The sequence below is a fragment of the Ornithodoros turicata genome, chromosome 9 (genome assembly GCF_037126465.1).
Source record: "Ornithodoros turicata isolate Travis chromosome 9, ASM3712646v1, whole genome shotgun sequence".
NCBI lineage: Eukaryota > Metazoa > Arthropoda > Arachnida > Ixodida > Argasidae > Ornithodoros > Ornithodoros turicata.
The window spans coordinates 25,457,396-25,475,388 of NC_088209.1; the positions used below are offsets into that span (position 1 = coordinate 25,457,396).

The 17,993-nt window shown below is 45.5% G+C and overlaps 2 protein-coding genes across 2 annotated transcripts in view; both read left to right on the top strand.

Annotated features, from left to right (window-relative positions):
* Window positions 1-17,993, top strand: part of LOC135368450 (protocadherin Fat 3-like) — a 213,163-nt gene that overhangs the window by 26,203 nt on the left and 168,967 nt on the right. The window contains exon 2 of the mRNA XM_064601731.1: window positions 11,591-11,783. Within this exon, the coding sequence (XP_064457801.1) occupies window positions 11,669-11,783 (115 nt within the window). The 5' untranslated portion in view covers window positions 11,591-11,668. The remainder of the gene's footprint in view (window positions 1-11,590; window positions 11,784-17,993) is intronic.
* On the top strand, window positions 8,684-10,483 carry LOC135367830 (beta-alanine transporter-like). The gene has a single exon (XM_064600948.1). It carries the CDS (start codon window positions 8,785-8,787, stop codon window positions 10,378-10,380), a length of 1,596 nt encoding a protein of 531 aa, XP_064457018.1. The 5' UTR covers window positions 8,684-8,784; the 3' UTR covers window positions 10,381-10,483.

Consider the following 17,993-nt stretch of genomic DNA (forward strand, 5'->3'; position numbering starts at 1 on the left):
AACGATGCACGTGGTAAAGGCTTCCAAAGAATATTCGAGGTTCTTCGCTAGCTTTCGCAGGGTAGAGATAGAAGTACGTTCCATGTCTTGCATTAAGTGTGAGTGACTATGACAGAGTTGCACTGTCAGCGTATGCGACTGTGTTGCGTAAGATGAGAGATTGAAGTGTGCAGAGCATAACGCGTCAGGTGTGTAGGGTCACCTAGGATACCTCTACTTGTGCTCGATTGCGAAATTGTCGTAAGATGGTCTCAAAAGACTTTTGTGACTTCCTCGTGTGTGTGTGTGTTTTATGCTGCAGCAGCAGCTATAATATAAGGGAAAAACGAAATAAATCGAACATAAAAAGTTTCGGTATAATGGTATCACGCTTAACAAATTAGTACTAAACACCAAAACCATCGAACTATAAGTTTGATGCACGTTTTCCGTTTAAATATACTCTTCATTTTTTCCCCATAACACATAAATACAAGGATGACGGTCGACGATGCGTGACTATCGGTACGCCACCATGGCTGACCTGGCGCCAAATTGCCACTTGACCATTATTCATCCATCACATCATCATTTCATAGGATAGTGAGCCCAGGGTTAGTGAGCTACACATTAAGTGGCAAATTTCCTGACGCATCATCACTTCATGTATTTGCCGTTGTTTGTTTTTGCCGTTTGAAGGAGTATAGTGAGAGGATTATTGGGCGTTAGCCGATTACAGTTCGCTCGAGCGCGTGGTCGTCGCTAGAGTCACTAAATAAGCTACGCTTATTTAGCTTATTTAGCGTAGCTTATTTAGTGACTCTAGTCGTCGCCAGAATGTTTCGGAAAAAGGAGAGACCCTGCAGCTGATACTCAGTGGTTGACCAGGTGGCTCCAGAAATCTGCGGAAGGTGCACGTTCGGTGATCGACTTGGTGCGTGCTCTGTACCCTTGCTATCTCACAACGCCAGCGTATAAATAGATGTGAAAAATAATGGTACTCGCGATAGCGCTTTCATCGATATTCCTGAGGGTTCTTGCAAGAAAACGAAGATAACGATCAGAACATTTTGCTTTCTTCGTTATTCCGCAGGCGAACCATCCTACGCCATGTCTTCTTTTCTAAAAATAAAAAAAAGTACGCCAGGAGTCATTTTGTCATTATAATTCAAGGCTGCGCTCTACAATCTGTTCAGTATGCGCATACGAGGTACCTTGGTAGAATACTCAGGTTACAACATCTCTAACACAGCTCTGTGAGCTGGCGTTGCTAGGGATACTGTTGGATAATGTCAGTACGAGTTTGCGCTGTAAAGTTTCTTTTGTTAGTATGTGTTAGTATAGTGAACGAAAACATCTTATAATATTGCCTCGCGTATGTTGAACGACGCGGACCGATATAGGGGGTATGGCTTTGCAATTCAGACTGTATAGATTCAACTATTGTAGTCAAAGTGTTGTAACACAGCTTTCCCCCTACTTTCCATCTATCGCAGGTATTTTGCGATAACTAAACTGAATGTTTCGATATCTCTCATGTGATTGTGCAAACTGCTCAAATATAAAAATGAATGAATATATATTTGTATATAATAATGAAAATTAAAAAAAAACAAATATAGAAACGAACAGAGAGACGTAATAATACCACAAAAGTCAGTTCGACTGGTTGAGCTTTTGAAACGTCCATGCAATATTTATTCCAAGAACATTCACCCAACACAGAAAATCATTTATGCGCGCGTTCGTTTTTGGCCAATCTCGCTATGAACTTGCTCAGCAGTAAATGTAGTCCTCGCCCTGACAGCATCCTGCTTCTAAAACTTGATGCGCTTGAAGCGCGGCCGTGCAAGGTGATCACGCTTTGTCCGCACGCGTCCCACTACTACTGAACTAGAAAAGCTAGATTTTGTTAATACGACGTGTAACGGTTTTCCAACACGTGTTCGTTCCACGACACTGCATCACGGAAGTTCTCACGGCATCTTCAAACCACGGCGCAGGGGCCTCGTTCCTCACACGCGCCCCAGTTTATACGCGTTTTAACTGAACGTGTCGTCGTACAGGGATCTGAGTCGACCCGCCGCGCAAGCAGAAGTTATTACTTCGAGAGACAGGAGCCGCTGTGTTATGAAAATTACCGGGATTGGCTCTCCTGGGCGCTTTGAAGGTACGGAGTAACTATATGTACAGCGGGCGCGCTCGTTGAAGCGTCTCTCGCACCTCGGCAAGTTCGTACAGCCCGTAATCGGATGTTCCCCCGTCGGAGAGGCTTAAGAGGGAAGAAGAGCACCGTCTGAGAACCCGTAAATCTAACGATCCGCGCTTGTATAGAACGGACGGCTCTTCTAGCGGTGTCCTTATCTTTTCGCCGCGCCGTTAAGGGAATTTGTCCTCTGCTTTGTGCGTAATGTTGCGTGAGCGCCTTGTCTATACAGAGGAGACCACTAGGAACGCACTCGCTCGTTTCTCCATGCTGCAGTTTCTGTTTGCTCGGCTATACGTATTTGAAAGGCGAGCATTGTTGAAGGAGGAATGGGCACCTCGTTCCACTTCGTGCAAGAAGGTTAATTAACGCCGACCAGCCGTGTGGATAAGAGCATAACGCTAGTCGGTAGTATCTACAAGGTCCTGCTCTAGACATGGGAGGAAGTGGGTTCGAATCCTACCGGCGGCTGTGCTGTCTGAGATTTTCCATGGGTCTTCCAGCAGCCTTTTTTTTTTCAGACGTGTCGGCACAGACAGTTCCCATCGAAGTCGGCTAAGACGCCTACTAACATCCGTCTCCAGATCCTTCCTACTGTCCTCTCTCTACCTGTCCACGTGTGCACGCTGCTCATAGCCACAGTTGCTTCGCGGCGCTGACACGGAACGGAATCGAAACCAAAACGAAAGCGCGAACGATGTTCCAGGTCGGTCCCTGCTGTTCGTGGTGATTGCGTTCGACTACTTCGAAAAATTATGTTGATAATTTAGGGCTGAAACTACAGTTTGGCCTATGGAATCCCTTTGAGCATACCAAAATGACGCATCGGGGACGGAAACAACAATGAGACGAACTAAGATCATGATGTCGAGTAGAATTTTCAATGTATTGGCGTGCTGGTGTCGTTTTCCCAAGCAGCACAATATCTTGGCCCAACATTGCCCGGATATCGGCCAGACTGGACAGATATGGGACCAGTACTGCCAATATGCAGACAATATTGGGCTAAGATGCTCTGCTGCTTAGGAGTGGACGCTGCAAGTGTGGTGGCGTTTCGCAAATCACTGTCGCTGATTGATTGATTAATTTAAAGAAGAAAAAAAATTGAGATTTTGGCTTCACTTATGTGAGGCATCACTTGCGCCAGATACATTGGCGGAAAACTCCTGGAATGATGCTGATGATGATGATGAACGTTATCCGAATTTAATAGCACAAAAACAACTCCCGTTCTCCAGCAGTGCTCCCGTTAGCTAACGTATAGTTCTGCAGGATACATACAGTTCCAACAAACAAAGAAATACGTGCGCTAATAACGATCAAAACGTAGCTAAACCGTTGTGTAGACAGCATTATGTATACTATGGACGCGCAAGCAACGCCAAGGCCACAGCCTGACAAAGAGCGTTTCAAATAACACCAACACGGTCACTCCAGCAGGCTTTGTTCCTCACCTAGTTACACTGTAGAATGGAAAGCGATACAAAAATGACAGAAGAAAGAGCCCATGCTTTTGTCTTTCAGCTTCAACCTAGATTTTCTATAGCCAACTTTTGTTTTTTAATATGGCGTGGAAGCAGGTTTTCTAGAGTTTCCAGCCTGTAATCATGATTGGCTCCTCATGGAGTTCCTGAGCGAAAATAAGCCGCCTAATCTTCTCACACACGAAACAACAAATCCACGACGCTATTTCCTAGATTGGCTTAAGTTAAACGCTTTTGCTGCAGGGACGGGAAAATAAAATTTGCTTCCTGCAGTGCGAACTTACAGAATGTGCAGTGCACTTTTTTGTTTCTTTTAAGTCGCTCATCCTTTGAGAAGTTTTCGGCGAGATCACGACGGTGGCAGCTCCTGTCGCGCAAGCAATGGGATTTTCCTAGGTAGCCGATAAGTTTCATTCTCTCAGTTCCCCCCCCCCCTTCAAGGGCTAGCTCCCGTGTAAAGCAGAGGGGGGAAAAGGAAGAAGGTAGGCTGTTGTAAAGTGCGCTTATAAAGTGATTGAACTTCCTGGGTTGTAGAAAGTCTAACCTCCACTGTGACCATATGAGGTGCGATTTTCAGTATAGCACAGTCATAAAGGTTATTCTTTGTTTCCGTACGATCGACTTACATTCAAGCGGCCGTCGTGGTGTTCGGGGCAATTGAATGCCCCTCTACAGTAACGATGTATGTAAGCCAATTTAGGTACTCAGAATAAAATTGAAACAGTTCGGAGCATTTAATGACAAACATATTTTTGCAGAATCTGCACTGCGTCAGGTCCGATTCCGTTCCCGACCATACCTGCCGCTGTGTGGCATTTCCGAGACTGCGAGACACGCTAAGACGCGCAAGACAAGCTGCGAGACAGGATCATGGAACCCCGAAATGGGGATAGAATCAGTGCACGAGTTGCACGAGCTGGAGACCACTTTGTTGGTCGCTCGTCGACCTACCGTAGCCAAATGAACAAACCTGACAAACAACACGCAGGAAATCCACAAACACTTCCAGCCAAATGTCGGCACAGTTCTACTGAAGTCGGCCCAGGACGCATATTATAACCCCCCCCCCATCCCACGCTCCTTCTTGCTTCCCTCTATCCACGTGTCCATGTCTGGACGCCGCTCATAGCCACAGCTGCTTCGCGGCGCTAACACGGAGTAAAGAAAAACACACAACACGGCGGATACAAGTGGGACAACTTCACAACCTGGGCACAGAAGCAGAAAGCGCCTCGAACTGGACGACGTTTGAGGAGATCTGTGTTCGACTCAGGGGGTCTGGGACGGTAAATTAAATGTTCATCTGCTGTTTTATTTATTTATTTATTTATTGACGATCCAGGGTTTATCCTAATATAATAGCAGTATGATGCATGGATCTCAGTATCACATATGATGGTACAGGCTCGCGTTGCTCTCACGGGCATATTCCTTGGTCTTCAATGCGCGCAATATTTGTCCCCGTTCCGCGACGTGCCGCCCGAGGGATATTCGATACAGAACATGATTCACGAACGGCACAGCACAAATGTTGTTACGCGAAGGAAAAGTGGCTGTCCCGCTTTTATTGCATACTCCTTTTCGTCCGCCATATCTTACTGCTCTGAGAAAGCCATAAATGCAGTTCTCGCTCCTCGCATCCGCTCGAAGCAAATTGCCCGTGAATTTATTCCGCAGAACTTTGATTTATGGCTTGGGTTTCCGATGGTGGAACCGAGCGCGAAGAATCATATAAAATAAGAATAACAATTTCGGGTACGTAATTATATAAAGTCATCTCTTTATTGCGGTTACGCGATGGTGAATTGGGAAATGGTGATGGTCTACCGCTATTGAGTGAGTGTCTCATTCACGCGCAAGCAAATATTGGCCTCGACGTACAGCCCAGAGTGTCGACGCAGACCCTGGGGTCCATAACTGATGCATCCGTCGTCTCAGAAATATTCTACATGCAAATGTTGCAGTAAAAAATTCGCCGCATCTTTTGATACTGTGCCGAACGCGTTTAAATGCGGTGTATAGCTTTGTGCTTCATTAATAGTAGAGATGGGACGAACCCAGAATTTTGCGAATACGAATCCGAATCCGAATCCTGGGACGAATCCAGAATTTTGCGAATCCGAATCCGAATCCAAAGAAGGTTCTGCGAATCCACGAATCTTACGAATCTCGAATCTTTCGAATCCTTTCTTTAAAAAGAGTTTAAAAAGCCAAGAAAAAAAAAACTTCTGCTGTAGAGTGTTTTGAAGCAGAATATGATATACTTTTAATGAAAAAATAATAATAATACTTCAGTTTCGGGAGGAAGTATGCCCATATAGTTTACTTAACATATTTAACATATTGTTCATCGACTACAAGAAATACATAAATTCTCGAGTCTGATTTATTTCCATAAAGCTAAAGCAACAATCAAAAGCAAAACCGTATTACTTTTAAACTTGTAATGTAACAGTTCCTGCCTGAACTCTTTCAGTCCAGAGCAATGTAAACAAACAAACAAGAAAACACCTGTCGGTCAATGAGGCTTTCGGCGGACTTCGGAGGCGCCAATTTAAAAAAAAAAGAAACGAAGAAACGTGGTTGGTGGATTCGAAAGATTCGATTCGCCGTTTTGGGCACTGGGATTCGGATTCCCGAATCTCGAATCCCTGCCTAGGATTCGTGGATTCGAGGATTCGCGGATTCGGTTGGCACAACCCTAATTAATAATATACGTCTCCATTTTAGAAGAAGCCTAAATACCGTTCGCTGACATACGCGAGTTTAACGTCCGCAAAATAACGTAACGTCCGTACAGTATACGTGCCGGAGTAATTATTGAAGATTAAGGCGTGGGAGCCAACCGAGGAACAAGAATATGCTGCTTAACAATGCCTTTCTTTCTTTCTTCTTTTAACGCAGTGCTCTGTCGGGAAACAATGCCAGTGTTCGTTTCTAAATAGTTTTGACATTTAAGTCCGTTTCTTTCAGCTGAGTTCTTCTCGTGAGAAACGCGGGTTTTGAGAGAGATGTTTCTTTTTTCCTCTTGTCGACATTCTTGCCGCTACTCCTCAATTTCCGCAAAATGTGCCATTTTTCTTTCCCGCGGTGGATGAGTCAACAGGCTTTGGTATAGAGATCTTACTCGCACGAAACGCCATGTTTGTTGTGAAAACACGCTACACACATGTAACAAGTAATGTAAACTGGCTGCATCTTGAGGTTATAACGTTAAATTATGGCGTACCATAGTTCAACATAGAAGGAAGCGTCCATCCTGTGATATCCCTGTCGTGTTCCCTATGCTGTTCTGTTGCGTGTGTGGTCTATGACTGGTTGATGTACTGCTGCATTAGGCGATAGATACACTTTTCTACCACATCCTTAAAAAAAAGGTGTACTTGAACTCCTTCTCCTTGCCACATATATCACTCCCCTTTGGAGAGTACAATTACTCTCAAGAGGGAGTCTCCTCACTCCCTTCAGGGAGTGAGGGGACCCTTTAACTCCCTACTGGAGAGTAATTGTACACTCAAAAGGGAGTTATACTGAGTGTCTCATGTAACGTGTCAATAGATTTTATTTAAAGAGAGCAATAAAAAGAAAAACGACCGTTACTTTTCTGCTACTTGAGTTACAAACAGGTGATACTTTTGATGTAGCACCTGTTTGTAACTCAAGTAGCAGAAAAGTAGCAGTCGTTTTTCTTTTATTGCTCTCTTCAAATAAACTTTAGTGACACGTTACGCGAGACACCCTGTATATGTGGCAAGGGTGTACTCCCCCCAAAAAAGTTACTGTACACCCTTTTTTTAAGAGTGCAGGGTAAGGAACATTCACTTTGTTAGTACAGGTTGGGACAAAGGTTTACCGAACACGCGATCGACGTTCTTTTTCTTGGGTGCGATACCCTAGCGGCCGCCGGAAGCGGGTGAGTTCACTGTTTCAGAGGGGTGGAGGGGTGCGCTGTTAGCGACACACAGCGGTAGCTTTCCTCCCAGGCACACCCAAGCGACACCGGTACTACCGCTGTATGTCGCTAACAACGCACCCTTCCACCCCTCCTAAACAGTGAGCTCACCTCTTCCGACAGCCGCTAGGGTGTCGCAACCAAGAAAAAGTACATCGCTCGCGTGTTCCGTAAACTTTTGTCCCAACCTGTACGACGTAAGCTCATCCCTGTATTTTCAATAAATTACAGTGATAGGGTAGGATATCGCCTATCACGATAAATCACCCCACTCATGGTTATCGAAATAAAATGTTGTTGTTGTTGTCGTTGTTGTTATGGTACGACGTTGTATCCGAACACATTTTTTTTATTATAGAGGATTTTTTTTTTACGCTAGACTTGTCAATGTAGAGTGCGCAAGGATACCTCCCAGTCTCGACGTCACGTGGCCAGCACGCCAACCACTCAGCCACGCGAGCTGGTTCGAATCCTGGTGCCGGCTGTGCTGTGTGGAGTTTTTCCTGGGTTTTCCTCGGACGTTGTCAGACATATGTCGGCAGTCAGCACAGTTCCCTTATAAGTCGGTGCATGTGGTACACTCCCCCGGAGCGTTAGTCGTGACATTGCCCACCTCTGTGAGATCGACAACGGTGACTTCTTTCAGCAGCAGCACCACCACCACCATCAGTGCGCAAGGAGAATGACGACGACGTTGCTGGTAGTATGGCGGGCTAGAAGGAGCCTTCTAGAAGGAGCATTCTAGCCCGCCATACTGGTAGTTCACCGTACGGGTAGGATATGTCTAAAGTTAGAGAGTGAAGAAGAAGAAAAACGACGTGTCCAATGCTTTTCTGATCTTTCACGCATTCCTGTGCACACTCGGACACAGTGCACTGTACCTCTGTACTTTCATTTTCTACACTGTATCCTTGTCTGTGCACACATATTCGGCCATAACTGGCAATCAATCATAGTCACGTTTAGATGTAGTTTAGCCCTCGCCAATCTCCCTTGGTGCATGAAAGGTGGAGAGGGATGAGGGGGAAGAAGAAGAATAGAGCACGAGCAAATTAGAAGGCAACGTTGGTTAGCTCCTCTGATAGCAGTTCCTCGACTTTTCTTTCGTACACTGCCAGTTTCCGAGGTGCCTTTGGCCACCCTCGGCGCAGCCTGCGCTGTCAATGGAGGACTACGACTGCGCTCAGTTGTATGGCTACGGCCGACAGCAACGACGGGTCCTTTGCTGCACCCAGCTATCGGGAGCAGTTTTCGTTCTGCACGCCTTTGCCATGCGCCTCCTGGTAGCCGATGTGGACTACTGGTGCGTAACGCCTGAATATGGAAGTTTCTTCAACATTACCCCGGGAGACTGGAAAAATATGAACATCCCTATCATAAACGGCAGCTACAGTCGCTGCCAGATGTACGACCCGCCTTTGACCAATGTTACGTCGGACGTCACCCGCGCTATTGTCAACTGCACCTCGTGGGAGTACGATCTCGGAGAAGGCGTACGTACCATCCTGAGCGAATGGAACCTCGTCTGCGGCAGGGCTTGGCTCGTCCAGTTGGCGACCACACTGTTCTTCGTCGGCAGAATCACTGGCGTCGTAGTAACGGGTCACGTGGTGGACAGGGTTGGACGGAAGCCAGTCATTTATGTCAGTACCTTTATGACCGTAGCGTCCGCAGTCGGCGTCACATTTTCCCTAAGCTTCCGCATCTTCGTTGTCACCAGGATGGTTCTCGCAGCCTCGCTGAGCGCGCTCAAGATAGCGACCTTCGTGCTACTCTTCGAACTCACGCCATTGGACCACCGCAACTGTTACTGTTGCCTGGCGCACTGCGGCGCACTGATCTGTCTCGGTGTTGTCCACACCTTAGACGGCGTCGTGCTTGACATGATGACGACTTTCATGATCCTTCTCTGGCCAACGTCTTTCCTGATCTACAACTTGTACGTCGTGGAGGAATCTCCTCAGTGGCTGTTCACCACAAACAGCATTCGGTCGCTAGAGCGTGCTGTACGATCTACATGCTTCTACAACGATTATCCTTTCAGCTCGCAGAAGGTTCGTGCAGAATTTGATGCCCAGAAGCACGAATGCATGAGGAGGGGCGAAACTCCGGGAAGACGAATGACTTTCGTGCAACTTGTGACGAACAGACAGACAAGGCAACGCGTTCTTGTACTATCCAGCACCTGGTTCGTAATCGAGTTTGTTATGTACGGTACCGCGTTCCACTTCCGACAGCGAGATACGCTCCTCCTCCACCTCTACGTCATCGCTGTGCAAGGGCTAGCCCTGGCTAGCCTCATCTGTGCGATGAGATCTTACGGAAGGCGGCAGATCATAGGAATGTGCCTGTACGTAGCTGTAGCAGGCTGTTCTTGCTTATGTGTCACAACGACGGTGTACTTTGTCTTGTACCAACTACTTCGCTTCATCACAGTCATGTCCACTTTCGTGGCGCTTGTGGTCACGTATGTGTACTGCGCAGAGCTGCATCCTGCCGCCTTCAGAGGAGCCGGGATATCGTGCTGCTATCTTTGTGGCCGACTGGGCTCGTTCGCTGCAGTGCTGTTCGAGGTGCTACCACGGTGGACACATCCCGGCATCCCGTTTGCGATTGGCGTAGCCCTCATATTAACGTCTCTGATGCTGCTACGTGACCTTCCAGACACGCCACGACTGACAGACCGCGTTGGTGGCACAGTGCCGGAGAATAAGATGTGCGCGCGCGGCCTTGCAGACTTCAAGCGCAGGCCTTGGTGAACAGAGGACGTCTCTGACACGAGGTTGACGATGGAAGCAATGACCCGTCATGTAGTGTGTCACAATGATTCGTCAATAGAAAAACACATGTTTCATACTTTTATTTGCGCATAAACTAATGATTTCAATGTAGAAGCCGCGAAACCAAATACCATTGTTGTTGCATATACATCTTCGGTGGAGATAAACCAGATTGATACTGCAGAACATGTGGTGCTCCTTTATACCCCGATTTTACGTCATACGGGAGATTTGTGAAGTAGATTGGATGTATAACGTCCTGTAGAATACCGGCTATACAGAATCAATCACATTAGTTTACATAGCTCTGTGCTCTGATCAAGCGACATTACTCTGGAGCACTGGAGCATTCTGTAAACCATCGATGCAAATTTAGTACGTGTCCCAGCGTGACAAGAGTAACTGTACAGTTACATGGCACAGTTACAGTTACTGTACATGGTGAATGCCTTTTCTGTTGCGAAGAGTAAAGTGGTTTGCTAGGAGCGTTTGTTGAATACCACCGTCCCGATGCTCCTACGTAGACGTGTACCAGGACTACTGCATGGGCAACCATATAAGGCCATGCATTTTAGGGCTAGACCCAGTAAAACTTGTTTTTCACGATTTCCATCATTTTCACTTATGGTACAACACGAAAAACCCCGAAAGCGAAGTACGCTAAGTACTGCACATTTAGGAGAACTCTACATCTCAGACTCGTCTGAAATGCTTTTGCAGTTTTTGCAGTGCAGTTTTTGTTTCATTGCTTTTGTCCCGTCCGGTTTCGCGCGATTTTACCCTGTGTTGCAGCTCCGACTTTTGCAGTTTCGAAAAATGAACTACAATGAAAAAAAGAAAAAGAAAAAACAATCAGAAAACGCAAGTGTACATGTATAATATCTGCGCCCTGTTTGACATCTGAGCGATAAATTCATCTGTGCGTGTGCTATTATAATAGTGCATGCATTCATGTGTGCAACTATTTTTACTCGTACATGGATGAGAAGTAAGTTTGAGTAGAACTCGAAAGCGTCAGTTTCAGTTTCAGCATAATTTTTGAAAGAAAAAAAAAAGACAAAAAAAAGAAACATGTGACAACTGGTCTGGGTCGATGCCATCCGCATGTCTGTGCACTTCAAATGTTGCGCTGTTACATACGGCGGTATTTTTTGCGTGCCTCGACTGACGAGTTGTGTTTTCGTTGCAGTGCACCGAGTGAGGCTCGGTGCGGTCATGATGACAAGTTGACTCTCGGTGGTGAAGACAACCTTTCGAAGTGCCGGCGATGAAGCTGGGCCAAGCTCAAAGTGTGAATATGTGCCAAGAAAGGACTATGTGGAGGTGGATTACAGCGTCCGTTCTTCTGGCTCTCGTCTACGCTCAGAATGCTCGAGCACAGTGTGAGTATTTCATTTCGTATTCGCGAATCAATTTGCGTGAAGAAGCACAGCAATAAGCAACACTATAGCGTATCTGTCTCGTACCTCCTTTATTTTTAAAGAATAAAAAAGCGGTGATGCCTGTACCGCGTTCTCTCTTTTTCTTGTCGCATTCTTTTTCTTTATCTAGCTTTTTTTAAAGTATTTAGATTGGAAACATTTGAGCTCGCACATTACTTCCGTAAAACTCAATGAACATCTGTCGGTAATTATTGCTTCCGTGTCGGATTTGTCCGGAAAACGACATCCATACCATTTAACGTTCTGTTCAGTTCTTCTGAAAACTAAAACAGTGAAACATGCACGTAAATTCCACACCGTAAATACACTTCACCGAATTATTGTCATGAGAAGGTGAGACTACGGTCTTCGTTTTCGCATGAATACCTATAAATATTTTGCACTTCGTTCACAAAATGAAGAAGCTCCGGAAATCGATTAGAAAGCAAGTTCAACACTGTTTTTTTTTTTTTTTTTTTCAATATAATAATTTCGAACAGACGCTGCCTGTTAGGCCGTTATTTCCCAACGGAAATTGGCACTGCCTTTCGGTACTCATTCAGTTTCCAATGCCATTACCATGACTGGCGTCGCGCGAGAACTGCCTTTTTTTTTTTTATTTAATACTTACTGCACTTCCATCGTTGCGTCATGTATATTTCGTTCCCGAAGTGACATCAACAGGGCCTAAGGACAGAGCACTATCTCCTGTTACAAATGGTAGCTGACATGACAACGCGCATGACAGCAACTCTGCGCAGATTTAGACCGCGCCATAGCAGATATCGCCGATTGGAGTAACGATATTGACGGCCTCTTACGGTGACGCCGTTCTTGTCAGCACCGAGACCTCATTTGAATCAAGAGTTCCGGTAAGATATGCGTGGTTGGTTGCATCCTATTTAATGCTATCGTCCTTCGGACGCTGGGTGAAATGTGCTTTTCAAATTCTGCGCTACCTTGCTAGGGCAACTCCCCGAGGTATAGGACCAGAAACGCAACTGTTGCTACTGAAGAACGCGTAGTTAAACTAGCCAGTATATACGCAGAGCGAACCACCTTGTAGTGTACGTCTGTGCCCCTGCGTAAAAACGAGATGTCAGTGTTGTCAAGGCAACGCCGAAGAACGCGGTTTCTTCATTTCTATTGGCTACTGCGCACCGAGTCTTTTACGCATTGCATGAAATTCGGGGCCCCCTTGACGCGTTGCCCCACGGACGGAAAATCGACGCTCTGCGTGAAGTTTCACGCAGTGAAATGCGCACCGCGTTGGGCGACCTGTAGGTGTCTCTTTTCACGGGCGTAAAAGCTCATCATTTTTTGCCTTATTTCATTCAGAAATGGGTTTTTGATTTTCAGATGCAATGAAATGTGTGAGCGCCGACTTCGTATGACTTCCGGAAAACGAGCCCAGCCCTCTTGGGATATCGGATCCCTCTGTTTCCGAACACCGTTCCATCCAGAACACGATAGCTCAAGGGTCGTATAGAAAGTTTTGTAGCCAGAAGTTCGTGCCAGGCGTTTGTCTCATACGGCTGAAACTGTGTACACAAGTGAACGGTGTAACAGGAGAGCTCTGTTTTTTTCGACGGAATAATGCAATCAGAATTTTCCATTAACTCGAAAATGGACGAACGCACTTTTATTTTGAAACTGCTGTCGCTTTACATTATCTTAGACACGCGGAATATATCTCTTATATCTCTCTCGTCGCATTCTTTATTCAACTAATTGAATAGAGCACTTCTTATAATCCAGACACGTCTTGACTTTTGAGTCAATAGGTTATTGTAATGAAGCAATTTCCCCGCAATGTCATAAAACGAACGTGCGACATTGTGTGCATATTACCGTCAGATTTTCTATTGACTGAAAATTCCACGAACACGGTTTGATTTTGAAATTGCTGTCGCATTCCGTCGCTTTATTAATCTTAGACACGTGGAATATCTGTCTTGCCGCATTCTTCATTCAACGAATTGAGTAGAGCAGTTCCTGTATTCCGCAATCGTGATCAAACTTTTGAGCCGATAATTATTTTTGAGGAATTTCCCGCAACGTAATAGAAAGAGCGTGTCAAATACCGCACTTTTTTAATATTCGAGTACGAAATACAATCCACCAGTGCCCTATTTCGCGGAGCGCAATTTCTTCTGTTTTCCCCGAGGGATTAAGAACTTGAAGCTGCTCTCCATCTTTTTTTGAATCGTTCGTGCGCACGTGGTTAGAACCTAAAAAAATAAAAAATAAAATGAAATAAAATAAAACTTCAATGAAACAGAGAAGTAAAGCGTGTACTTATTCGTCGTTTGGCTATTTTTCTTACGCTGCACGAAAGGAAACTTAGAGCTCAGCTATATAGTGTATTGTCAATTTGGTTAATATCGATTAATAACGTCGGGGATTCTAAATCAACTTGACTTTTCAAGTTCCGGCAGAACTGAATTGAATAATTACGTGTTTATCGATTGCAGCGTTTTACAAGACGCAGATCAGACATTACACGCATATTACCTTTGTTAGGATTTGCATAACGCATGCATTAGAAGCCATTCAGTACGAAATCAATTAACTACTGGCAGATGAGCGCATCCTTCAGATGATCGCGACGCTTAGAAATATGTGGTAGCAATACTCAGCCCTAGCTAGCCCAATTTGCAATGCATCTCGACGGCAGTCTGAATACCTTATCGCAACATCGACTCTGCCATGCGGGTCATGCAGCCCATTCACGCGTGATTTATATGCACATGCACAATATTTGGAAAGGAATTCATGTATGCACAACGACATGTTCGTTCGTCATCGATGCGCGTGGCACTCTGAAGCACGGGTACTGCGTACTCCTCCAGAGCAGACTCTCGAGGGAGCCAATTACATTAAGCAAGCGGCATCTAAGCTTCATGTTGTCTAAGCTTTGACAAATGCTTTACTATACAGAGAGAAATTCAGAATTACTCTCATACTGAGACCATTTCCTTTGAGACTCCGAACGGCGCATGTCTTTCCGAAACTTTGACCTTGTATAGTGTGGAATCGATGTTGCAAATATAGCGCCAATAAAAATTTAGAGTAGGGGATATATGTACTAGAAAAAAAAAAAAAAGAGAGAGAGAGAGGAAAGGTCAGCCATACGGGACGTCGGTTTGCTATTCCGCAATAAAATAGAAATGAAAGAAAATAGTAATGGGAAATAACTAACAAAGGTGAAAGGAAGATCAGAGAGATTAAAGACAAATATGATTTTTAAAAAAATATGAGGGTAAGGTGCATAGGCGCCGACTGCGGGGGGGCGCGGGGGCCCTTGCCCCCCCGGAACATGAACTAGGTGGGGCGCCGCCTCCCCCGGGAAGTCCCGCTAAGAGACTGACACCAACCTTTGGGGCTCGGCGCACCCGGTTCAAAAGAGCGAAGAGGCACCAACCCCAAAAATGCATCTTGCAATTTGTAAAATATGTATCCGCCCACCATACTCATTAGCACAGTAGAAGGTGAGGCGAAGAAACACAGAGGATGACACAACACATAGCCTGAATTTCGCCCAAAGCAATCAGATCAATGAAACGAAGCAGTCGAAAAGGTACCAGCAGCTGCCAGTGAGGTGTAACGGCAGGATATTCGGAACGCATACCCGTTGGGAGGGGGTTCAACTCCCGTTGCTCCATTTCATTGACCATATTCATTATATTGCGCGCATTTCGGGTCAAACACCGAGGATTCAATGCATTTTGTTCCTTTTGCACTCAGTTTTCAAAGGCGTAATGCCTTCAGTTGTGCACATGTTCACTATTTACGTTCTCTCTGTTTCTTCTTTTTTTGTTTTGTTTTTTCTGTTCTTCCTCTCTCTTATTTCTATACCAGTTCTGCATACATCATAGGATCAAGCAGAGTGTGTGATTCTTCATGTGTGATTCTTCTTGAGTGTGTGATTCTTCAGCTTTAGTTTTGTGTTTTTCATTTTCCTTTTCCTTTCTTTCCTTCTTTTCGTTTTGTTTTGCTTATTTCTATTTTTTTTTTGTCTTCCCCCTTTCACTTTTTTTTTAAATAACAAGCCGACATCCATCTGGCTTACGTTTCCTTTCTTTTGTTTTCTTAATAAACATATCCCCCCCCCCCCAGCCAGAGTACTTACTTCGCGGTGCCCCCTTGCCCCCCCCCCCCCCCCCCGGGAAAATGAAAACTCTCCGCCTCTGGTAAGGTGTATAAAAGTGAGAGGTGAGGGTGGGGCACTGACGAATGAGATGATAATACTCGAGTTCACAGGCTGTGCACGAGACCTGTGTCGCTGAGGAGCATTAAAAATTTGCTTTGGTCACAGACCGCTGTGTGGGATGTCGTACTGGGCAGTGTATAGTGGTCAAAGAAACGTCTGTGCACCGCAGCTTGAGTAGGCGTCGTCTGAGCGTGGTTCGAGGGGTGTCGAATCTGCGGTAGTCGAGGAGGACAGGTACAGTGGGCCTTGGCATAATACAACGAGCTCCAATGATTGCCCTTTTCTTGCAACATATTTAGCCTCGGCGCCTTCCTTTGGTATTTCTTTGCATCTATTATTTCCTATACACGCAATACACGATTCTGTTATCGCGTACTCTTGTGCAACTGGCGGTATAATGAAACTGGAGCAGCTATGCAAGCAACGTTGCAAGAGAAGCTGTTTTCACCGTCCACGCCCGCCAGTTGACCTTTCGAAAGCAAATGACAGAACTGCACGCTCTAACCTCGAGGCAATCTCTGGAGCATGGAAGGATATCGTCCGGAAATAGAGCTACGTAGCAACAAAATCGTTAGATACCAAACGTTCAATAGTCTGCTAATCCAATGTCCCGTTTGTCGTGTACTGCGGAGTATGCACACTGTCTTTGGCTCAAGGTCTCTGTGGAGTGCCGTGAACAAACATCAGTTATGATGATGATGACGACGGTGTTTATTTACGCGCTCTAGAACAGACTGGTACGATAAATACAACTTTATTTTACTCAATTTCACGAGCACTGGTACCTGCCGGGCGAGATCGATGCGCTTTGTGGTGTCCTCAAGTACAGTGGTATAAGTTCCAACCAACGTTTCGCGTTTCGCGTAAGCTACGCTCCTATTTATACTTTTCTCACCAGGTGTCCTTCCTGTGATGAGGTTCCTACACGAAGGCTCGCAACTGTCTAAACTCCGTTTCGACAACCCCCATCGTGGGGTCGACGCCGTCTTACATTTTTGTCAGTTTATGAACTTTCATAATTGCGTCACAGTGTTAAAACAAGGAAAATGCAACGCAAGCAAAAGCGAAGTCTCTTTGTCTCACTGCCTCACTGCTAACGCTGTTTCTCAATTACGCCACGATGTCGTGTAATATATTAGAAATTCGCCGCCCTACCCGTATCATCCCCATCTTCTCGTTCTTGAGCTTAAATGCCCCATTTTTACTTTGCGCGTGGCGTACACAAAGGACGAGAAAACTACGGAAAGAAAACTGCTCCTCATCGAGCACCGCGTACCACGCATGCATATTTTCGCACGCACTGTTTACAGCGCTCTTCTCGTTCGCAGGTCGGAGACAAAGTGCTGCTACGTGGAATTCAATTTAATGCCTAAGATGCCGCCGCCGCCACGAAATGTCACAGGGTGTATGAGCGTCGTAAAAGTAGGCACTCTTTGCGATTTATTGAGAAAGGGGTAGTTTACCTTCTTTTGTTTTGGAGAATGTACCGTTACGGAATATATCTTTACGCGCGTGCGCCGGCACTAAAGGATTAAATTGCCTTTTTCCTTCCACGCTTCTTTGTTTCTAGACGCAGGCTATCGCTTTTATTTTTTGTTTTTCTATGGTGCATTTTTTTTCACCAGAAACGACAAAGACAATAATAAATATAAAAAAAAAGCAAGAAGGAAGGGGTAGTTTTAGTACGCGTTGCTAACACACACTGTCAATGCGCGCTGCATGACCACTTTTGTTTCGCGTTGTAAAATGTGAAGGCGGCGACCCATTATTCATAATGCATGTTAGCGATGCGTAGTGTCTTCCAGGCTATATTCTCGAACGAAAAGGCATCGCTCGGTACCGGACAAGACGCGTGTGTGCTATGCATATGTAGACGCTCTTGCGTGCTTTGACATTGCCCTTTCCACGCGTAAAATATGCATTTCCGAAAGCCCGTATAGAATGGCAAATTGCACAGT